At 48.5% G+C, this 24,117-nt stretch overlaps 1 protein-coding gene across 2 annotated transcripts in view; it reads left to right on the top strand.

Moving 5' to 3' along the window:
• The window catches only part of WDR43 (WD repeat domain 43), a 55,354-nt gene extending 41,812 nt beyond the window's left edge, over positions 1–13,542 (top strand). For both annotated transcript variants that reach the window (XR_016229516.1, XM_002709939.6), the window contains 6 exons: positions 1,273–1,304; positions 2,179–2,242; positions 5,742–5,855; positions 6,312–6,381; positions 11,849–11,898; positions 12,001–13,542. Coding sequence is in view for 1 of the 2 variants with exons in the window: in XM_002709939.6 (XP_002709985.2) it covers positions 1,273–1,304; positions 2,179–2,242; positions 5,742–5,855; positions 6,312–6,381; positions 11,849–11,898; positions 12,001–12,180 (510 nt within the window). In the remaining variant the exon portion in view is untranslated. The remainder of the gene's footprint in view (positions 1–1,272; positions 1,305–2,178; positions 2,243–5,741; positions 5,856–6,311; positions 6,382–11,848; positions 11,899–12,000) is intronic.
• Positions 13,543–24,117: the final 10,575 nt, after the last annotated feature.

Genomic DNA, 24,117 nt, shown 5'->3' with positions numbered 1-24,117 from the left:
CGTTTCCGACGTGTGAGTTCTGTCTTTGCTTGCTGAGTCTGCTGAACCGTGTGAAGGGTTGAGTGGCAGCTGAGCTAGAAGGGGCCTGAGAGCCCCCGAGGTGTGGAGCCACTCTTGGCACGAGTGAAGGTGCAGGTCACTGGTGTGCCATATGTTGAACTCAGGCTTTATTTTTTTTTAAGTTTTTAAAAAAATATTTATTTAAGAAGTAGAGTTATAGACAGGGAGAAACAAAAAGATCTTCCATCTGCTGGTTCACTGCCCGATGACCACAACAGCTGGAGCTGGGCTGATCTGAAGCCAGGAGTCCGGAGCTTCTTCTGGGTCTCCCACACAGGTGCAGGGGCCTAAGCACTTGGGCCATCCACCATTGCTTTCTCAGGCCATAGCAGAGAGCTGGATCAGAAGTGGAACAGCCAGGACACGAAACAGCTCCCATATGGGATGCTGGTGCTGCAGGCGGTGGTTAGCCTGCTACAGCACAGTGCTGACCCCTGAACTCAGTTTTCTAGTCATTACTTCCATTAAGGGAAATCTTGTTTCTTTAAAAGTATACATAATGACACTGAAGCCTGTCCTAAAAGAACAGTTGTCATTGGACATTACGCTTGCAATGCATTTGTTGTACATTCTGAAGCATTTTGTGAGAGCTTTGGGTAATGACAGTGTGTGCTGGTTTACTGTTACTGGTAGGGAAACCTCCGTATTTCAAAGAGCAGTGTCATATGTTAAAGTGCAGTCATACTTCTAAAATAGTTTATCTACTCTAAAAAACAAAGTTTACCTAGCCATGCTTTCCTCCCTTCCTCTCTCCCTCTCTTCCTCCCTTCCTCCCTCCCTCCCTCCCTTCCATTTTTCCTCCCCTCCCTCTCTCTCAGAAATTGAAATATAAGTCACTTACCATAGATTCCTCTTCTTAGTGTGTACAGTCATGTTAGTGTGTGTGTTCCCAGGATGTCCTGCCATCCACCACACAGAAATCCGTATCCGTTAGCCTTCACCCTCTGTTCTCCTTCTCCCGTGTTGCTGGAGCTCACTCACCTGAGTGCTGTTCCCTGGCTTTGCTTTCTGCACGTTGACTCATGGCAGTGCCAGCCCAGATTGTTCTCAGGTCATTCCTCTTGCCATGGGAATGTTTGCATATGTTATGTTGGCTTAAAATAGACTGGAAAATGGAATAATGACTTCCTAGTACGGTCTCTGTGGCCTGGGAACTGATAGAGATGGGACAGATTGGAAGTGTGTTACTAACAGTGTTTTTCTCTCCCTCAGCTTACAAAGAGGTTGCAAGGACATCCCAATAGGTAAGATGCTGGGGCAGTGTCAATTGCTTTGTGTTTACAGCTAGATCAGAGGTGACTGGAAGACACCGGTGCCTAACCGTGCGACATGCAATACTAGGTAGCCCCAGATTGTAACTGACAATGTTTTAAGTGTCAGGTATTACCCCTTCTTTATTTTAAGTTAAATGATTCTTATTGCTTTCTTTTCTTTCAGAAAATGTATATTTTTATCAGGTCATTAAATGGATTAGTCTTATTTAATTTTGTCTTAATTATTATATATAAAATTGCCATTTGTGAAATTTGCCCAACCTTTGGTACCTGAAGATACTAAAGAAATATTTCAGCTAAGAGACTGATTTTTCTGGGTCTTTATTTTAATTTATGATTAAACATTTAAGTAGGAAGATGATATCTCAGCGATCCTCAGCTTGCAGAATATTATCAGTGTCTGTAGTCCACAGTTGCTCTTGTCTCAGCTTTTTTCCTTGATAGATCTCATCAGCTTTCTGAGCTCAGACAAGAGAAAAGCTGAACAGGTTATTAAATAGGACTGGCTCACATATTTTTGATCTTTATATAGTGTGGAAGACTTGCTGTATGTCCCTGAATGTGAATGAGATGATGGGTTCAAATATCATGACCTTAAAATACAAAGTCAGTTTGGATGGATGATTCCTGCATTGGCATCGTTTAGTTAGAAAGTGGGTTTTGGTTTTGGTTGTTTTAGAGGGAGGCGTTCTCATCCTGTTTTCCAGCCTCCCTCATCCTCGCTGGATTACTGTGTTAATGAAAGGACCTTAAAATGCATAGTCATCTTCACAGCACAATTTGTACATCTTCACTTGCTTTTGAATTTGTGAAGATGTTTACTTGGATGTTTTCTTTTTTCCAGCGCTGTCTTAATGGTTCAGTGGCTGAAGTGTGTGTTAACGATTCATGCTTCATACCTATCCACAGTAAGTGTTATCAGCTGGAGTAGCTGAGTGCAAGTCCTTGGGCTCCGATGAGGACTGTAGACTGATAAGGTGGCAGCACAACCCACCTCCCCTGTCCTTCAACCTTAGGGACTTCCTGTACAGATTGTGGTTTTCCCCAAGCGCAGTGACATCATGTCACTGGTAGCACCCTGTCTACATTGGTCTTCCCTTCTGGAGATTTTATCTCATTGCATTTTTTTAGTTTTTAAAATTGAATTTATTTTTTTGAGAGGCAGAGAGACACATAGAGGCAGAGCTCCTGTCCACTGGCTTCTTCACCAAATGCCCCGGGCTGGGCCAGACCTGGGAACCAGGACTTTAGTCTCGTCGTGTGCACCGTCACCACGGCTTCCCAGGGTCTGCGTTAGTCAGAGCTGCGCATTGAACTCAGGTTCTTTGATTTAGGACATGGCATTGTACCAACATTTTAAGCCTTAGACCAAATGCCTGTACCCTTCAGTCTCCAATTTTGAAAGTGATTTATGTATATTATTTATAGAGAACTTAAAAAAGTATAGAAAGGCTAGCACTGTGGCAGTGGGTTAAGCTTCTGCCTTCAGTGCCAGCATCCTATATGGGCACTGGTTTGAGTCCTGGCTGCTCCACTTTCAATCCAGCTCCCTGCTAATGGCAGTAGAGGATGGCCTAAGTGCTAGCGCCGTGCACCCACGTGGGGGACCTGGAAGAAGCTCCTGGCTCCTGGCTTCTGTCTGTAACTCTCAAATAAATAAATCTTAAAAAATATACAGAAATGAAAAAGGTACATATTAGTACATTAGTCTTCAGCTGTCTTTCTGTACACCTATTCTCCTCAATACAATTGTCTTTGTTGTATATATCTTTTGTTTTCCCTTTTACATTTTTGTATATACTAACTTGTATACTGCCTTGTCACAGGAAATAAAAATGACACAGATTAAATATTTAATACCTGCCATTTTGCTGGAGTTGCTATCAGCTGTTGGTTATTTATGCAAATAAGAGTGGGAGCATAAAATCTTCTCCCCCTTCAGAATTTTTAATTTATTAAATCATAAGTTTTTGGAGGAGGGGTAGCATAAAATCTTGAAGCAATGTCATAAGAGAATAGTTCTGTGAACTTCAAAATGCTACTAAAAGGATAGAATTAAATGATGTTTGAAATCTATGCATAATTTTTTTTTCTTTAGATTTTATTTATTTGAGAGGTAGAGTTAGAGAGAGAGAGAGATCTCTCTGCTGGTTCATTCCCCAAATGGCTGCAATGGCTGGAGCTGAGCGAAGAGCTTCTTCCAGGTCTTCTAGATGGGGGCAGTGGTCCAAGTACCTGAGCTATCTTCCACTGCTTTCCTGGGCCATAAGCAGGAGCTGAATTGGAAGAGCAGCAGCCGGGATACGAACCGGCGCCCATATGGGATACTGGCGCTGCTGGATGCTGCTTTGTCTGTGTTGGAGAGACAAGCAGCAGTGAGGATGCACTGGGTTTCCCAGCCAGCAGGCGTGTCAGGAAGTGAACTGCGGCAGTGGGGCAGGGTGTGTGTGTGTGTGTGGGGGGGTGCATGCATGTGTGCAGTGACTGAGGGGCAATGGGCTAGGGCACTGGATGATAACCACAAGCATCCAGTTTCAGCCAATGGCTGGAGAGCAGAGTGACTCATTTTGTGGCCTCAGTTATGCTTGCTCAGAAGAGTGAGGAGGCCCAGGAGGGCTTGGTAGTGATGCTGTTCTGGTACCAGTTCCTGAGGAGGCACTCCTGCAGTAGCAGCGGCGCAGGGGGGCCCCTCTCTGAGAACATGGTGGTCCTCCTTCCTCAGATGTCTTTACTGGCAGCCTTTTAAGCTGAGGACTGTGCTAGGCAGCTGACCCCCATTCTTGAGTTCCCAGTTTGAATGGGGACACGTAATTGAGAGGTGATGGTAAGCTGAAGGGCAATCAGTTAGCATCCTTGTGTGTCTGCTGTTTAAAGTTGGTCAGCTTTTAAATGAAATACTCTACACTGCAGTGTCAGAAATAGAGGAGGGCAAGGGGCCAGCATAGTGGCGGAGCAGGTAAAGCCGCCACCTGCGATGCCGGCGTCCCATGTGGGCGCTGGTTCAAGTCCCAGCTGTTCATTTCTGATCCAGCTCCCTGCTGATGGCCTGGAAGAGCAGTGGAAGATGGCCCAAGTCTCCGGAGTCCCGGTTGCCCCTCTTCCAGGCCAGCTCTCTGCTGTGGCCAGGGAGTGCAGTGGAGGATGGCCCAAGTGCTTGGGCCCTGCACCCCATGGGAGACCAGGAGAAGCACCTGGCTCCTGCCATCGGATCAGCGCGGTGCGCCGGCCACGGCGGCCATTGGAGGGTGAACCAAAGGCAAAGGAAGACCTTTCTCTCTGTCTCTCTCTCTCACTGTCCACTCTGCCTGTCAAAAAACAAAAAACAAAAAACAAACAAACAAACAAAACAAAAAAAAAAAAAAAAAAAAAAAAAAGATGGCCCAAGTGCCTGGACCCTTTTCCGTCCGCTCAGGAGTCCCAGATGGAGTTTCTGGCTTCTGGCTTTGGCCCGGTGCAGCCTTGGCTGTTTTAAGCAGTGGATGGAAGATCGATCTCTCTCTCTCTCTCTAACTCTGGCTTTTAAAATAAATAAGTCTTTAAAAATAGGGCAAGTTATGGCTAATTAAAGAGCTCTCTAGGGGAATTAGTAAACGGTTTCTTTACTTTCTTAAGCGTGAATTTTAGGATTCATTAACAGATTGTGTTTAAAGTGGTATATAGGGCCAAACATTTAGTGAGTGGCTAAGATACCACTTGGGGCATACTTTTTCCATATTGAAATGCCTGGATTTGAGACTCAGCTCTGCTCCTCATTCCACTTCCTGCTAATGTGCACCCTGGAGGCAGCAGGTGAAGGCTCCAATAGTTCGGAACCTGCTACCCATGTGGGAAACCCAGACTGAGTTCCCAGCCCCATGCTTTGGCCTGACCTTCCCGGGCATTTGATGAATGAAGCAGCAGATGGAAGATCTCTGTTTCTTTGTCTCTCTTTCAAATAACAGTTCTAAAAATGCTATATAAAATCAACTTGGTAATTGTCTTCCTAGTCCCTGGGAACTGGGGGAAGCTGTTTGGGCCCGTGGTAGAAACCTTCATCAGAGGGAAAATTCAGAGGAAAGCCCCTTTGCCCTGCAGGCGCGTGGTGGGGTATTCTTTAGTTAGTGTCTACTTTGTGTTGATCTTGTCTGAAACAGTTGAGCAGCACAGACTCACAGGGCCCACCCTGCATTTTGTCCTGCTTTGTGATTTCTCACTCCTCACTTTGCATCATTATTTGAAAGTTGTCATTTCTTCCTGTTAGGGTAATGGGGGCCTTCTGTGAACATTTGTTATGTTGCCGGGCCATGTCCCACACAGCCAAGGAAGTACTTATGAGCAGGTGCTTGTGGTGCAGCACTTGACCGTGAGACGTAGCTGTGTGGTTGTTTCTGGAGTGTGATGATGGTGTTAAATGCCCTTTCTTCTTAGTTGCCTGACCTGGTGCCCCAGCTGGGGACACTCTACCAGCTAATGGAGAGCCGAGTCAAAACTTTCCAGAAACTCTCACATCTTCATGGGAAGCTGATCCTTCTCATCACGCAAGTGAGTAAAACGTCGGTGTGGCAACAGCTGGTGGATGTGATAGAAATAGAAGAGTGAGGATTGTTTACCTTGAACCTTGAGAGCTCCTTGCTTCAGTCAGAACTTGGTAAATGAAGACCCAGTCTAAGTCGGAAATGTTAACTGCTTAATGGGAAGAACTGCCTGTTAACTTTACACTCAGTCGCCCCACAGTTAGAGTGTGGTTGTTAGCGCAGATCGGCTGCAGGGTAACTGAACACGTTACAAGGTGTTTATACAGTGGAAATCCTGGCACAGAAAGATCGCCCCAGAGGTTTTCCAACTTGACAGAGTAATTCTTTCCTTCTGTATTTGAAGAGATTTTTTTGGGAGCTTGATCCACTTCGTTTTGAAGTCATTGATTGCAGGGGTGGGGGAGTGTTTGTGTGCTCGTCGTGTGTGTGCTCTGCTTGCTAATGGTGCTGCCTCACCTTTCAGGTTACAGCATCGGAGAAGACGAAGGGTGCAGCTTCCCCAGATCAGAAGGCAAAAGTGGTGTATGAAGAAGGTAAATGTTGCGGTGGGGTTAAGTGCAGAATTGAAGCATTTGGCTTCTCACAGTGACTGTGGTCACCTATGTTGACAGCATGATGTAAGGTCTTGCTTTGGAAGACCTCTGAAAGCAGGCAAACCTGTGTGGCAAAAATACATGAAGATATGGGTCATAGAAGAAAAGACCCAAGTGCTGTTCATTAGCAAAAAGGCATTAGATGAGGAACAGATTTAAATAAAGCAACACTATGAATGGCTTTTATGACAGTGCATTTCAAAACCTGGGTAATACTGAAATTTTTCAGGGAACTTTAATGACCAAAATCAGCTTCAAAAACCCATAGTTCTAAAATGGATTTAATCAAAACCTCTCACAAGCTACCCAGCCTGGGAGGTTTTGTGGCTTATTTCATAAAGCCTTCAAGGAACAGGTAATTTTTGTCATGTAAACAATTTAGATGTTTCATTAGTTAAATACAATGGTAACCTTGTTAAAGACAGATGAGCAAGAAAGGAACATTTGACCTTCTTCAAACATCCTATTAAGTAAACTGATTGTGGAATTGTGTAAGTAAAATAATATGCCATTACTAAGGAGAATTTAAAGATTATGAGTGATTATAAGATGGCATTAAGAAATCTGTTAATGTAATGATCATATTAACATCAATTGGGAAACACTAGATTAGCTTAGTAGTATAGAAAAATAATTTAGTAATATTAGCCTTTTCACATCTCAAATAATCTAAATAGCTAAGGAATTTAAGAGAATTCCTTTAACTTAGGAAAACCTACACCAAGGGGTTGCTGCTGTGGGGCAGTGAGTTAAAGCCTTGGCCTACAGCACCGGCATCCCATATGGGCGCTGCTCTATTCTGATCCAGCTCCCTGCTAACATGCCTGAGAAAGCAGCAGGGGATGGCCCAAGTGCTTCGGTCCCTCTAAGCATGTGGGAGACCCAGAAGAATCTCCTGGCTTCAGATCAGCTCAGCTGTGGCTGTTGCAGCCGTTTGGGGAGTGAACCAGCAGATGGACGATGTCTCTCTCTGTCTGTGTCTCTCTCTCCCTCCCTCCCTCACTCTCTGTCTCTGTCTCTGTCTCTGTCTCTCTACCTCTCTCTGTAATGCTGCTTTCAAATAAATAAATCTTTTTAACAAAATCAAATATAAACGAAAGCTTTGAAAGCATTTCCAGGAACAGGGACTGGCATTGTGGCGTAGTGGGTTAAGCTGCTGCCTTCGGTGCTGGCATTCCATATGGGTACCAGTTTGAGATCCAGGAGGTGCAGCAATCAGGACTCCAACCAGTGCCCATATGTAATGCCTGCATCGCAGGTAGTGGCTTGACCTACTATGCCACAACTCTGGCCCTGAGAAGTGAATTCTAGAGCTTTGACCTTTCTACTTATTGCTCTTCCTTACACAGAAATGTATAGCTGCACTATTAGGAAAAGGGGCTATGTAGAAAAGCAAGCTTGCTAGGCACCAGGATCAGCAAAAAGGGAATTCCTGGCATTTTTATATAACAGTAATCACTTGTCTGAAGACGTGTGAGGGGAAAAGATCTCATTCACTCCAACGATCCAAACTATGAGGACCTGGCACTATGTCTATAATAGGAAGCAAAACCTTTATAGAGGAAATTACAGAACCTTGAAGGACACAGAAGCACATCTGCATGAATTTACACATCTGTCAGTCCTGACAGAAGGGAAGATTCCAGGTTAGAATATTGCCAGTCACCTCCAGCTTGGTGTGTGAATTTAGTACTTCCTGTCGGGGAGAAGGAAGAACCTGGAGTGATTGAGGTGAATGCGGTAAGGACAGCTAGGTGCAGGAACACAAGGACCATCAAACCTGAAACCCTGTATGTACAACTGTGGATTCACACACCTGTTGCAGTTGTGTGGCACAGTGGTCGTGGTGCCACCTGGGACAGTTGGGTCCCATATTGGAGTACCTGGGCTAGAGTTCCACTCTGCTGCCAATCCCAGCTTCCTGGTCATGCACACCCTGGAAAGGCAGCCAGTGACATCTCGAGTGGTTGGGTTCCTGCTACCCGTGTGGGAGATGAGGAGCAGCACAACTCTGGCTGTTGCAGGCTTTTGGAGAGTGAGCCAACAGATGGCGCTCTCTGCCTCTGTGCTTCTCAGGGAAGAATACATGGTGGCAGGTCATGGAGCCTGGAGAAGAGAGCTTGTTCAGTAAATCTAAATCGCTAGATGCACCAGTGCCTCATAGGAAACATGCTCTACCTGCCTGTGTCATGTGACACATCACTAAGTTTCCTTACATACACTTATGTAGTAAAAGGAAAATTTATCATTAGAGGAAAGTGTCTAGATAAACATAGGCTCTGTTGGTGATTTTCTGGGGGAAGAAGCAAATGAGTAATAAACATAAAAATATAGCATTTTAGGAAAATGCAAATGAAAACCCCAGTGAGATAAGATTTCCTATGGTGAGAAATATCATACTTAATGAAATAAGCCAGTCCTAAAAGGACAAATACCGAATGTTCTCCCTGATCTGTAATAACTAATAGAGCACCTAAAAGGAAATCTGTAGAAGTAAAATTAACACTTCGAGATGGAATGACTTTGAACAGCCCTTGTCTCAACTGTTGCAGAACAGTTTTTTCCCATACAGTTTGTTGAACTCTTAGTATGAAGTTAATCGTATGTGTATAAAGTTAATTAGAAATAGATCTTAGTAAGAAATAAGAATGGGAATAGGATAGGGAGGAGGAAGAGGGGTGGGACGGCGGGTACAGTGGGAAGAATCATTTTGTTCTTTAAGTTGTATTTAGGAAGTGTATGAAGTTTGTATTCTTTAAATAAAAGATTTCTGGGAAAATAAAATTTGGTAATTGGCTCAGAAAATAGGTTTTGGCAAAAATTTAGAGAAATGCCTGTCCATATGCCGTGTTGGAAGTTCGTGTGTGTTCTCTTTGTGATGAGGATTAAAAGCGTTGCTACTTGGTAATCTCAGGGTGGAAAACATCCTTCCGTTTGTCATAGGTGTTTCTGGGAGTGTGCACTTGTAACTGGCCCTTCCCACAGTGAGGCCAGAGGACCGTGGAGACTCGGATCCTGTCAGAGGTCCATGATGTCTTGTTTGTTACTAACCATTTGAGGCTGGGCTTTCTTCATATTGTTCAAAAACGTCACCGTATCCAAAAAATAGGATGCAGAAGCAAATAAGAGAAGTTTGTCAAAGTGTAAAAACAGTGCCATTCAGTAAAATGTTTTGGAAAATATATTATTTTTTTTTTTAAATATGTACTTATGTTAACATTTAGTGAGTTGCCTTTTATTTATTTGAGAGTCCAAGAGTTGGACCTCGTGTCCACTGACTCTCTCTAAAATGCCTGCAATGGCCAGGGCTGGGGCCAGAGCCAGGAGCTGAGCACGCTATGCAGGTCTCCCCTGTGGGGTGGCAGGATCCTTGAGCTGTCACTGCTGTCTTCCAGGGCATGCGCTAGCAGAACCCCGGCACTCTGGAGTGGGGTACGGGTGCCTTAACGACCACCTAACTGCAAGCCTAAATGCCTGCCTCATGTGATCAGTGTTGATAGACTTATTCCATGGAAAAGAAGGCTTTCTGGGGCTCTCAGGGTTTTTTCTTTCTTTCTTTCTTTCTTTTTTTTTTTTTAAGATTTATGTATTTATTTGAAAGAGTTACACATACAAACAGAGAGAGAGAGAGAGAGAGAGAGAGAGTCTTCCATTTGCTGGTTCACTCCCCAGTTGGCCACAATGGCCGATCTGAAGCCAGGAACCAGGAGCTTCTTCCAGGTCTCCCATGAAGGTGCAGGGGCCCAAGAACTTGGGCCATCCTCCACTGCTATCCCAGGCCACAGCAGAGAACTGGATTGGAAGTAGAACAGCTGAGACTTAAACTGGTGCCCATATGGGATGCTGGCACTACAGGCGGCAGCTTAACCTGCTACACCACAGCGCTGGCCCCTCTCATGTTTTTATGACCAAAAAGCTTGAGGACTATGACTTTAAAACAGGTATGCAAGGGACTGGTGCCATGACGCACTAGGTTAATCCTCCACCTACAGCACCAGCATCCCATGTGGGCGCTGTTTCTAATCCCAGTTGCTCCTCTTCCAGTCCAGCTCTCTGCTGTGGCCCGAGAAGGCAGTGGAGGATGGCCCAAGTGCTTGGTCCCCTGTACCCGCATGGGAGATCAGGAGAAGCACCTAACTCCTGGCTTCAGATCGGTGCAGCGCCGGCCGTTGCAGCCATTTGGGGAGTGAACCAATGGAAGGAAGACCTTTCTCTCTGTCTCTCTCTCTCTCTCACTGTCTGTAACTCTGCCTATCAAATAAATAAACCTTAAGAAAAAATAGGTATGCAAGGAGAATTGTTAATTATGTTAATCTTGTTCCTGTTTAAAATGAACAGAAAAATTTTGTAAATAACAATATTCTTCACAAGGGGGAACAGTGTTTAAATTAGTTCATTCCCTCTGCACACACTGCATTAACCAGAACGTGTCAAATGGAGGTCTACATTATCAACATAGATAAATTTGATCACAAAATCAAGTCATGGTGCTGTCTTCTGTACACTGTGTGATTGCATGTGTGCGTATAAACACAGAGAACATTTAAGCACCCAGGTAGCAGCTCGTCTGTTGAGCACCTTATCTAAAACATCTGGTCCTCTGAAGTGTTTTCAGCTCTTGGAGTTTTCAGTTATGCAGGATTTGCATAGACTTTAGGGTTCGAGTGTTCCTAATCTCGAAATCCCAAATGCCAATTTCCCAAGATTTTGGATTTTAGGACCAGGAGATGCTCAGCCTGTATTTCTTCATGAGTTTGTTTCTGTAGTTATGGGCTCATGAGGCTTCATCACATTACATCACGCACAGGAATGAGAAATTCAGGATGGTGTTTGCTGTGAGGGAAGGGCCTTAGGAAGATGAGCAGGCAAGGGGACTCTATCTGTGGATAGTGGTTTATTTTATTTATTTATTTTTAAAAATTGTTTATTTGAAAGACAGAGTTAAAGACAGAAAGAGGGAGAGACAGAGACAGAGAGATCTTCCATTCACTCCCCAAATGGCCGCAGCAGCCTGACCTGGGCTGATCTGAAGCCAGAAGCAAGGAGCTTCATCAGGTTCTCCACACGGGTGCAGGGGCTTGAGCACTGGACCATCCTATCCTCCACTGTGTTCCCAGGCCATTAGCAGGGAGCTGGATCCCAAGTGGAGCAGCTGAGACTTGAACCCGCGATGTAGCTGACACTGTGGCGTCACAGGTAAAGCTGCTACCTGTGGTGCCTCCCATGTAGGAGCTGGTTCGAGTCCTGGCTGGTGTATGTAGATGAGAAGAATGTCTATGTTGGCTCTTAGGGATGATAGCTGAGTGTAAATGTTTCTAGCAGCACATTCAGGAATCTCGCTGGTGAGATTTCAGGCTGTGCCCTGTGTTCACAAAATCAGTGCTGAGTGTTTTTCCCCCTGCTACAGAATCTTCAGAAGAGGAATCTGATGATGAAGTGCCAGACAAGGATTCTGATGTGAGTGTTTTTCTTTCCCTTGGTGTGAACATCCACCTTTCTACCCCATGCCTTGTCAGAATGAGACCTGATGAACGTTTTCCTGCTTGCTGTTCCTACCAGGATAATTGGGATGAAGATGAGGAGGAGAAAGAAACTGAGACTGATGAGGATGTTGACGAAGAGAACGGACAGGAAGATGAGGATGGTGAAGAAAATGGTGAGGACAGAGATGTGGCAAGTGAAAAAGAATTAAACGGAGATTCTGACGTAGATCCCGAGAATGAGAGCGAGGAAGAATGAAGACGCAGACGCAAGCCCCCTGGACCGTGTGTGTCCGCCAGCCCGCCTCGTGCTGAGCTGCAGTTCTGGGGAGGGGGTCGCTGTGCCAGGCCCCCCGGGGCCTCTGCAAGGCCGTGCGTGCCGGTGAGCCCCTCGCCACAGACTTTCACTGTGTAAATAAGAGTGTTTCATTCAAATGTTAATAAACTTTACACAGTAAATAGACACATTTTCTGCAATGTACTGACACGAGTGTCCAATATATGGTATATTTTTATAATATATCCTAGTACAATTGGTTGTGTCCAGAACTGGCTTAAAGCCCCATGCGTAGGGGTTCAGGAGCTGGACTGTTGTGAGAGTGCCAGCTCTTCTCTCAGCAAATCAGGTGCAGGACAGCACTAGTGAAATCTTTAATTTGTTCATAAATTATGAAGGGGTAACTAAACTGGAGTAGAAATGATTGTGATTTAAAAAAAAAATCACCAGTATCCCTTGCGGTCTCCTAGCTGTGGTCCTCTGGCTTGAGTCAGATGGGACAGTTGAGTGCTTCCCCAAAGTGGCCACTTATTTTTTAAGCTGTCATGTGGAATATTTTTTTAGAACAAAACAAAAATTATGATACTAAAAACAAAAGAATTAGCCATATTACAGATTTTTCTCGACTGCCGGTTGCCTGTAAAGATGCATCAGTGTATAGATCTAGAAGTGCTCATGACCTGCAACTTTTTAAAAACTGAGTCATTGCTGCTTTTGAAGAGGTTTTCATTTTTATTTAAATTACTAATGGATCAAAGAACAATTGTTTATTTTTTCTCTTTGGTTTTAGATATTAACGATGACCTTGCTGGAAGTTTTTTCCAAAGAAAATATTTTTATAATTCAATAATTTAATGTTTATCTTCCTTTTCATTACCCACCCTGGGCAGTGTTAGGGTATCTGTTTATCCTTAAAATAATAAATCTGACTCGAGATTTTTACGTGTGTATAAATACAAGTATTTTGGTGTGCTACAGAAGCCTTTTCAAAGGATCAGTAATTTGGTTTCTGCTTTGTCTGTTAAAGAGTGAGCGGTATTTGCTTCGTGCTCACTGGGGGACATGCAGATGAAGCTCCTCTCTTAGCGAGGGCTGGGCAGATGGATTTATTTCCTCCCACCTGTGAATATGTAAAACAGAACCATCATCTCGGAGGGACTTCGTAGCATCAGCGGCAGAACAGCGGGTTCCGGGCTCGAGTGACTGAGCTGGAGCCGTGAGAGCACCTTGGGAAGGCCAGCTGGAGCTGCTGGTGCCATGTACAGTTACACTTGTCTATAAATGGAGCTGTTTATGGCGATTTCATACCATTCTCTTTGTAAAGTGAATAAATACTCATCTTTACACGGTGCTTGTCTTGTGGTGTGTGCAGAGGCTGTGGCTTGACTTTTACAAAGTAGTTGTACTCCGCCAGCCTTCGCAGGTCAGTCTTTCCAGGCTTGTGCGGTCACCAGGAGCTTAGGGAAGGGAAAGAAGCAGAGACGGTCTTAGTCGAGTGTCAATCACAGCTGGCGGTTTTGAGGCGGCCCCTTGGCTGGGCTGTGACTCCACGGCTCACAGCCACCGTGACAGTGAAGGGGCAACGTGTGTCTGCGTGTCCCATCATGTCCCTGTAACCAGCACCCAGCACCTAGAGGGTCACATGTCCCACACCCAACTTAAGTAGCTGTCCAACATCTGGGGAGTTTTTACTAATTACTTTCTGCTTTAGAAAAGCCCAGAATTAGGCTGTTAAAGAAGGATTTTCTAGTTTCAGGGTTTTTCACTGTCTTGTTCTACTCCTGATTCAGACAACAATGTTTTGTGTGTACGTTTTCAAGTTTGAGATTTTTCTTCCCAATTTACGGCTTTGAAAACTCTCCACCACACTGAAGGCAGGGATCACACGTATTTGGGTGTCGTGCTGCTCAGTCCGTCCGTATCACTCCCCCTCCGCCATCTTGTCCGCGTGTGTCTCGATCCTGATGTTCCTGCGAGCTCTCAGGTGAGGCTGCTCTTCATCCTCTGTTCTCGGCTGCGCCCCAGTGACTGGAGTATGGCTTCAGTGGGTCGTGGGATGTGAAATGAACTTGTGAAACGTAATCCTGTAGGTACAGATGAGCCTATGAGTATGTTTTGATGGAAGTAAACATCAAAGTGGGGAATTTTTGAAACTTTGGTGCAAAGAAGCATTTGAGGGGCAGACGTGGGGTCTTGTAGGGTGAAGGCTGCTGCGTTGATGTGACTCAGGTTGTTAGAATCTGACAGGGAGAGTAATGTAAGCAGTCTGTATTCATTCATTTTACAGATGGTTTTTAGTGATTGCCTATCTTGCAAGGTATTGTTCGGTTGCTTGATACGTCAGTGTTGTGGCGCAGTGGGTTGAGCCGTGGACATCCCAAATGAACCCCTGTTCAAGTCCCAGCTGCTCTGCTTCCTACCCAACTCCTGGAATGGAAGATGGCCCGAGTTTTTGGGCCCCTGCCACCCGTATGGGAGACCTAGGATTGTCAGGGTCCTGGCTTTGGCCTGGCCAACCTCTGGCTGTTGTAGCCATTTGAGGGGTAAACCAATGGATGGAAGATCTCTGTCCCTCCCTCTCAGTTACTCTGCCTTTCAAATAAAATCTATTTTTTTTTTCTTCTAAAAATCCATTCATCTGCCCTGGAGGAGTTAGTGACAGATGCCAGCAATGCATCACGACTAAGTAGGCTCGCCATCGTGTGTTAGAAGATGGTAACTGTTAAGGGGGAAAGAAACAATTATGTGGCCTGGCTATGCAGGGTACGGAATTACGTATTGAATCAGGTAGGGCCTACTGAGAAGTAGAGATGGTAGCACAGAGCAGAAGTGTTAGGCAAGGGACATGTGGGGAGGAGTTGTAGGCGGAGGCCCGAGGCCAGCGTTGGGTGGTGTGTTGCATCCTGGGAGGTGGGTTGAGAGGTTGCAGAGCAGTGTCTCCAGGCCTGGGTGCACCCGCCCAGCGGGCAGAAAGCCCATTAGCCGACTTTGGGGTGGTGGCAGAAAGCAAGTGTCTATTTGCGAAGCGCAGAGCCAGGAGCCGGCAGCTGCGGCTTCATTCCCTGGGCTCCCCGCGGAGTTAGGGTGAAGGTTCTAGGGAAGTTGGGGCTGAGAGGGGCGTGTTCAGGGCGTGTCCGAGTCCTGGTTTGGCCAGTGGTGCTGTACTCTTCAGAGAAACGTGATGGTGTTCCAGTAACTTCAGTAAGTAAGTAGGACTTCAGTAAGTCTGGGCCGTCCGTGCAGGTGGTAGTTGTGTCTGCCCATCAGGTCCCCCTGGACGGTACGGGCCAGCAGGTTCGGATCCTTTGGAGAAGAACCGGGTAGGGCCAGCTGCACCTCTCAGGTGAGCGAGTTCCTTTAGGCACCCCAAGGGGAGGGCAGGTAAACCTTGAGCTGGGCGCGTGAGGCTGGGTCCTGGTGATGTTTGCCTGTGCTCTGAGGGAGACTGAAAGGTCCGAGTCGTAGGGGGGCTGGCGTGTTGCTGGGCGTCTGAGCTGCAGAGCGATGCGGTCTGGCCTCTGCGCTGAGGATTCAGTGTTGCCTTCCCTGCTGTGTTGAGGAAAGTTGGAGGGAAAGCTGTGGCCATCCAGGGGAGGGCAGACGGCCTGGCCCGGGAGGTGGTAACGGTGAGACTTGGTTGGTTCTGGGGTTGTTTGGGTGTGGAGCTGACGGGATTTCCCATGGGAGTGGAACAAGAGGACCTGGGTATGATCCCCAGGTGTTCCCAGCCAGAGCGCCTGGACGCTGTAGTGGGGTGAAGGGGAGATCGGGCATCGAGTCTGGCATGTATTGAACTGCTGAGTCCCGCTAGGTTGCACGTGGGCTGGAGACTGCAGGTTGCTGCTCACGTGGATGTGGCGGGAAAGCCCCGAGACCGGGGAGCTTCCCAAGGGAGTGGTGTCAGCAGAGAGGAGCCCCCAGGCCTGGGTCTCCCGGATGGAGCAGGGCAGGAACAGGGGGGCACCCAGAAAGAGGGACGGGGGGTGGGAGGGGCTGGTGTGGAACGCACAGCCCAGAAGGCCCTGGTTTTTATGGTGCCCTGCATGTGGTCATTTGTTGATCCTTCCTTTGAAGGCAGCTCAGGCATAAAATTAGATTTTCTTTTACTCTCATGTGGCGATCTTAGCTTCTATGGCCCCTCAGCACTCTGGTGCTGACAGAGCAGCAGAATGAGGGGCCTGAGTAGTGTGTGTAGACGGATCAGCAGCAGTGTTCACGCTGGGGACCCTGGGAGAAGGCGTGGCGTGGCTGGTGCTCGGGCCAATGGTGCCAGCTGGCTCAAGTGATGGAGCTCCATGGGCCGCGCTCCCAGGGGTGCTGTGGGGAGGAACAGCAATCGGAAGTCAGTGCCTGGAGGGCCGTGCAGGGTGCCGTCTGCTTGGTTGCAGTCTGTCTCGCTTCGGGAGGGGAGGGGTGTGAAGCGACAAGTCTGAAAGTCGGAGCTGGTGTTGTGTAGCAGGTGACGCCGGTGTCCCATGTGGGTACCGGCTTGTGTCCCGGCTGCTCCACTTCTGCTTCAACTCCTTGCTCATGGCTTGGGAAGAGCAGCAGAGGATGGTCCAAGTGCTTGGGCCCCTGTACCCACGTGGAAGACCTGGATGAAGCCCCTGGCCCCTGGCTTTGGCCTGGCCAAGCTCTGGCTGTTGCAGCTATCTGGGGAGTGAACCAGCAGATGGAAGACCTCTCTTGTGGGGAGCAACTGAGACTAGACTAAGTTACTGGAATTAAGACTTATTCTATGCATCTGCTCTCCCACAATATGGCGCTGGGGAGGAGTAAACTTCTACGCAGCTGCCTCTCGCCAATTTGACTGATAAGCTGCAGGAGCTGATCCTGCCCCTGATTGGAGGAGAGCAGCGTGCTCGGCGTGTGGGCAGCAGAGTTGGGATTGGTGGAAGAGGACTATAAAGGAGGAGAGAGACAACATGCACCAGGAACATCTAAGGGGAACACCTGTGCAGCCCCCGAGAGAGCCGGCCGGCGGTGTGCCGCTCCCCTGCAGAAGTGGGGAAAGTGACCAGGGGGAACCACCCTTCCACGGAGGTGGAGGGGCCGGCAGCCAACCCGGGAAGGACCAGCAGCAAACCCGGGAAGGGCCGAGCAGACGAAAGAACAGCACAGGGTCTAGTGTCATTCCTCTGCGAAAGGGGAAGCGACACTCTCTTTTTTAAAATAAATAAATCTGTAACAATAAATACTTAAAAATTGTCTGCTAGGGCCAAGGCATTGTGGTGCAATGCCTAAACTGCTGCTTGGAACAGCCATATTCCTTATCAGAGTGCCTGGTTCAAGTCCCAGCACCTCACTTGCTTTCCAGTTTCCTGCTCATGCGCATGAGAGACAGCAAATGATGTACTTGGGAGACGTGGAGTAGTTCCTCACTCACGGCTCCAGCTGTTCTGAGCATCTGGGGAATGAACCAGCTGACGGAAGATACCTCCCTCCCTCTGTCTTTCTGCCTTTCAAAGAAAAAGTTTTAGCAATATGCCCGGTTTGCACAACAGGTTAAGCTCCTACTTGTGATGCTGATGTCCCATATCGGAGCACTGGTTCACATCCCAGCTGCTCCACTTGCAAGCCAGCTTGTCTACTAATGCCCCCAAGGAAGCAATAGAACATGGCCCAAGTGCTTGGGCCCCTGCCACCCATGTGGGGAACCCGGATGGCGTTCCTGGCTTTGGGCTTCAGCCTGGCCCAACCCTAATTGTTGTGGCCATTTGAGGAATGAACCAGCAGATGGAAAATCTGTTTTGCTCTACTTTTCAAATAAATACATCTAAAAGATAAATAAGTGCCTGCCATATTCTTTCTCGGTAATAATGACTGCAAAAGGTAATGAAAATGTTTTGTCCTGGGCTTGCCCTACTGTCCTTTGGTTTATTGCAGTTAGAGTCCCCTGGAGCTCGGGCTGGGGGTGGGGAGAGCAGGGCCGCCTGGCACGCACGTGTAGCCACTGAGGCCGGAGCTGGGAGTGTGTGGCCCTGGGAGTTGGTTCCCTGTGCTCAGGATGCGGCAAAGCTGGGCAGGGCTGTGCAGGCTCAGAAGCGGGATTTGGCTGTATCTTGGAGCTCATGCAGTTTCCCACGCTCCTGTCATTGAATTGTCTGCATGATGGGTTTCTTCACTGCGAGAAACACCTCTCCTGCGGGCAGAGTGTGCTCGCTGGATGGAGACAGTCTCTGCCCCGGTTTATGATTGGAAGGTGGCTTTGGAACCAGAGGTGCAAGTGGGGTAAGAAGAGCTGGAGGTGACAGCACTGTCTGGATGGCGCTGGCTTGCTACATGCACTTCCTGTCGTGCCAGCTCCCTCCACGCACCCTGACTCTTCTCTGCTCCTTTGTCACCAGGACGGTGAGTGACATTGAGCGGTGAGTGACATTGAGCGTGGGTATTTCAGGTCTCAGACACCACTAAAGGCTGCTGACTGGGGTGTGTGCTGATCATTTAGATGGTTGGTGACCATGGTTATGCCCAAGAAACAAACTTGTTACATTTATGCAAACGTTGACTTGGTTTATTATCTAACAAAAATCACTGTTCTAGCCATTTTTAGGTGTACAGTTCATTGTGCAAATGGCAAGTCAGCTGATGTCCTTTGTAAAAGGCTCAGGTAAAGGAGGTTGGGAAGGCAGACAGGTGCTCCTTGACTTTGCATGGGGTTACATCCCAACCTGTTGTAATTTGAAAATATAACTCAAGGGGGCCAGCGCTGTGGCATAGCAGGAAAGGCCACCGCCTGCAGTGCCTGCATCCCACATGGGCGTTGGTTCAAGTCCCGGCTGCTCCACTTCCCATCCAGCTCTCTGCTATGTCCTGGGAAAGCAGTGGAAGATGGCGCAAGTGGTTGGGCCCCTGCACCCGCGTGGGTGATCTGGAAGAAGCTCCTGGTTCCTGGCTTCAGATCAGCGCAGCTCTGGCTGTTGTGGCCATCTGGGGAGTGAACCAGCAGATGGAAGACCTCTCCATGCCTCTCCTTCTCTCTCTGTGTAACTCTGACTTTCAAATAAATCTATCTATATATATATGTATGTGAGATATATATATATATATATATAAAACTCAAATGCATTTGATGGGACTGGCATGTGGTGCAGTGGGCTAAGCCATCCCTTATCAATGCCAACATCTCATATGAGCACTGGTTGAAATCCTTCTGCAGAGGCTGATGCTGTGGTGCAGTGGGTTAAAGTCTGGGCCTGCAGTGCTGGCCTCCCATATGGGCACCAGTTCGAGTCCCGGCTGTTGCACTTCCTATCCAGCTCCTGGCTAATGTGCCTGAGAAAGCAGTAGAAGATGGCTCAAGTCCTTGGGCCCCTGCACCCACATGGGAGACCCAGAGGAAGCTCCTGGCTCCTGGCTTCTGATTGGCCCAGCTCTGGCTGCTGTGGCCATTTGGGGAGTGGGCCAGCGGATGGAAGACCTCTCTGTGTCTGCCTCTGTAACTCTGCCTTTCAAATAAATTTTTTTTTAAAAATGCTATGTTCACTGAAGAAATCTTGGCAAATACTGGAAGGTATAAAAGGTAATAAAGTAATATGAGGCTAACCATTTGTCTTGGTCTGTTGTGTCCTTTGCATGAACACACACAGATTTTGTGTAAAATTGGAATATTCATTTTATGACTTTTCACCTAGTGTCATGTTGCTAATTATCTTGAAAGGATATTTGTGGCTCTAACTGTTCCACCCATGTACACTTTAACCGTTCTCTTGTTTTAAGGAATGCTATAGTGAGTGATTCTTGGACAGATTTTCCTTAAAATATATTCATAGGAGACGTGTCCAGGAGTAATACTACCGAGTGAAATGACATGAATATTCTCCTAAGACTGAGAAGTGGGTCACGTTACTCCCCGAAAGGTTCAGTTTCCAGTTCTGCCAGCCGTGTTTTATTTCCATTTCATCATGAGTCTGCGTTCAACTCTTGCTTTCATGTTCAGTTCCATCATTGTTTTTTTTTTTTTCCATCATTTTTTTTTAAAGATTTGTTTATTTGAGAGGCAGAGAGAGAGAGGTCTTCCGTCTGCTGGTTCACTCCCCAGATGGCTGCAGCAGTCAGAGTGGGGCCAGGCAGAAGCCAGGAGCTTTGACTTGTTCTGTGTTTTCTGCGGCTTTCATCTTTCTACATCATAAAGCGGAAGATTCCTTGGGGTGGGGGGCAGCTTAAGCTAAACAAGTGTAAGGTTTCCCAGACCCTCAGGCACCCAGGCCGGAAGAGCTGCACCGGGAAGGCTGCCTGGTGGGAGCGCGGAGCCTCCCGTCCTCTGTCCTGGGTGGCCTGACTGTCCCCGGGCGCCAGGCTGAAGCCTGAGAGCCGCGTTTCTCCACAGCCCCTGGATACCTGCCCTGCACCTCCCTGTGCTCTGCGCCCTTGGAGCTCGGACCCCACCCACAGCGCCAGCGCTCTGAACAGATTGCTGGTGGGAGGGAGGCAGGTGAGCTCCCAGTGTGGGCCCGTGGTTGGGCAGGTGCAGGGCTGTGGCCTGCCTCTCCCTCCCCGATTGGTTTCCCCTGCGCCTTTGCAGGGAGGCCTTTCAGGGCTTAGCTCAGCCGCCCTGTGCATGTGCGGTTTCCTGCTGGAGCTGGAGCTCAGCCGGCCCCAACCCCGGCTCTGGCCGAGGCTGTGCGAGGTGCTGTGGTTGTGGCCACCCGTGCCCGGGCAGGGTCGAGCCTCGCTGAGCGCTGCCGGGAACTCACCCTGGGAAGGGCGCAGTCTTCAGGCCCAAAGTGGCTGCACTGGCAGTGGAGCTGGTCTTTCTCACGGCTAATGTCCCTGTTAAGGTTTTTTTTTTCTTTTTTTCTTTTTAATTTATTTTTAAAAGCATTGTGATAAAATATATCTCATGTAAAATTGACCGTTTTCACCATGTTCAGCAGTGTCCCCACAGTTTGGTGGCAGGAAGTAACCTCAAGCCGTGCAGCCATCCCCCCCTCTCCCCCCCGCCGCCCCGGCCCTGCACCCCTCTCCCTTCCACCTCCCAGAATTTGACCTCTCCGTGTGTCCTGGTAAGAAGTACGCTTTGGTTCCTGGTGTAGGGCTATGGAAACATTTTTGTGTGAAAATGTGACCGTGTTACAGGTTTGCTGAGACTGCGTCCTCCCGCTGGTGCCCACTCCCTCTCCGTCTGACTGTCCTCCAGAGCTGTCCCTGTGAATCCGCACACGCCCAGATGCGCCCTCAGGAAACAAGTGCGTTGTCCACCCACCCCACTGACCGTGTCCAGGCTGCAGTGTGCTGATGTATTCTGGAGCTGTTGACAAGCCAGTCACAGTGAAGCCCCCATCTATTTACATCAGGGTAGTCACAGGGCTGCGGAGAGCACATAGCTTTGCCCCCCCGCACCCCACCCCGTGCTGACTTGGTTGGGCAGGAGCGTGTGTTTCCAAGTTCCTTGGGTGACACTGTGGCTGCTACTGTTGTGTGACACTTTTGAGAGCCACTGGTGCAGATTCAGGCCGGGGAGCTGTTGTCTGACAGCACACTGTTTCCAGCTTCTGTCGGGGCTCCGTGCACCTGTGTCAGGGATCCATGCACCTGTGTCGGGGTTGTCCCGGGGGGTCTGGGGGTGGATTCCAGTCACTGGCTACAGGTTCTGCCACATAGCCTAGTGGGATGGCCATGCTAATTTATTTTTAAAGAAAGATTTATTTATTGCTTTGAAAGGCAGAGTTACACAGAGAGGGAGAGATACAGAGATCTTCTGTCTACTGGTTCATTCTCCAAATGGCTGCAATGGCCAGAGCTGGCCTGATATGGAGCCAGGAGCCAGGAGCTTTTTCTGGGTCTCCTACGTAGGTGCAGGGACCCAAGGACTTGGGCCATCTTCCACTGCTTTCCTAGGCCATTAGCAGGGTGCGGGATTGAAAGTGGAGCAGCCATGACTTGAACCGTTGTCCATATGGGATGCCAGCACTGCAGGTGGAGGCTGAACCCACTGTGCCACAGCGCCAGCCCCTGCCTTTGGCTTTTATAGTGCACACATGTGTGTCCCTCATCACCACTGTCTGAAGTGGTTAGAGCCCGAGTGCAACTATTGCACCTTCCTATGCCTCCCTACCCGGTCATCCCTGCAGACCGCCCAGGCTGCACGAATGTTAACATAAACATGACCACTAGGTGCCAGGCTTGCTTTGTGCAAATTTCTTATGCAGGCCTGGATACCTTCCAGAGTAGCTGTGATAGACCACCGCTTCCTGGGCCAGCTCCCACGGAGGGTGTGGATCTGAGTTTTCTGCGGAGCTCCGCAGGGCTCCCGGCCCTTTCTTTTCTGACCTGCGGGTCCCGGAGCAGAGCCCAGGAACCTCCAGCTTAGCAGTGAGGGTGTCTGGCTTCGGGTGGGGGCAGCGCGACCCGGGGGCAGACTGCTGGTCCCCTGAACCTTCCTGGACCTGCCGCCCGCCCTGTGGGCCTCACCTGTGGAGTGCCGGCCTGCTGGGCACAGGAAGCTGGACCAGATGGGCCCCTGCTGGACCGTCCCTGTGGGCTTTGTCTGCGAGCAGCATCCATCTGCATCTTGTCGATCGCAGAGGAGGGGGACAGGATTTTGTTTTTCATTTATTTTCCCCAACTTAAGAACATTTCAAATCTACAGAAGAATTAAAAGAATAGTTAGCTACCTAGATGCAGGCCCCTTGAAGTGAGTGGTTACTGTTTTGCTGTCTTTTGCCTCCTTTATGTTCGTTTTTGCTGACCTGTTAGAACAGAGGCTGAAGAGCTCCTGCCACCTTACTCCTGAATACTTCAGTGTGAAGTCCCTAAAAATCATGGTCTCCACCATAACCACAATAGCATTATTATAATAACAACCCCGACAATAATTTCCCAATGTAGAATATCCAACGCCTGTCATGTGTTTCCCAGTGTCCCCAAAGGGTGTGTTTTGGGTGACTTTTTTCACCCCGAGTCAGGGAGGGTCTGGTCGGCTTCGTCCTTGGTTTGTTTGTCCTGTCTTCTCCGCTCCTGCTGGTGTCCTCATTGGCCAGGAGCAGGCCAGCAGGTGTCATGGAGGAGCCAAGGCCCGGCCTGCTGGCCTCCCTGCTGTGGGCTCAGCACCCACTCTGTCTTCTGTGTCCTCTGATGTCCGGGAGTTCTGTCAGCTCTCTCTGCGGTGGCTGAAGCTGTGTGATGATGGAAGTGTTGCTGTGCTGTCCCGTGTGGGAGTTACTCCGCATGCGGTTAAAATGAGGCCAGGGGGGCTGAGGAACCGAACTTCTGGTTCTGTGCAGGTTTCATTAATTTACATGTAAGTAGCCATGGCCAGGGTGTGGGACAGCACAGAGCTTCAGGTTTGATTAGATTAAGGTTTGGACAGGGTTTTGAAATATTTATTTACTTATTTATTTGAGAGAGAGAGATGGATCTTCTATCCACTGGCTCACTCCCCAGATGACCACAAAGTGCAGGGACGGCCCACGCCCAAGTGTTTGAATCCTGGCCTTACCACTAGTAGCTGAGCGGCCATCTCTGAGCCTCAGTCCCCTGATCTGTAGAAGGAGAACAATGAGAACATCCCCCCCCCCCCCCCCCGTAGGTTGTTGTGAGGATGGCGGAGTTGGCGTGGGAAGTGCTTAGACTGGCAGACCTCCTTCCGGGGGCTGGTTGGTGGACATTCCCTGCATGCTGCTGTAGGGGGAGGGGGGCTCACCCGAGTCTCCGGTTACTGCTCCATGGCACGTGAATCCGTGCTGCTGGAGCCAGGCTGGGCTCCCTGGAGCTAGGCACCTGCTGGTATCCAGGCCCAAGCGTGCTGTCGCCCCGTCCCCGTGTGTGTCTCTGTCCGGCTGTGGTTCCCAGGAACATACTCTTGATATTCAACTGGCGACACGCAGTCACCAAAAATTGATTTATATCCATGGCAACTGTCACCCAGGGAACGGCAAGAAGCAGGAGTCCTCCTCCCACTGACATCAAACAGAGCCA

The sequence above is a fragment of the Oryctolagus cuniculus genome, chromosome 2 (assembly GCF_051225735.1).
Source record: "Oryctolagus cuniculus isolate XC-2025 breed Fujian yellow rabbit chromosome 2, ASM5122573v1, whole genome shotgun sequence".
NCBI lineage: Eukaryota > Metazoa > Chordata > Mammalia > Lagomorpha > Leporidae > Oryctolagus > Oryctolagus cuniculus.
This window is presented reverse-complemented; position numbering and strand designations above follow the sequence as displayed.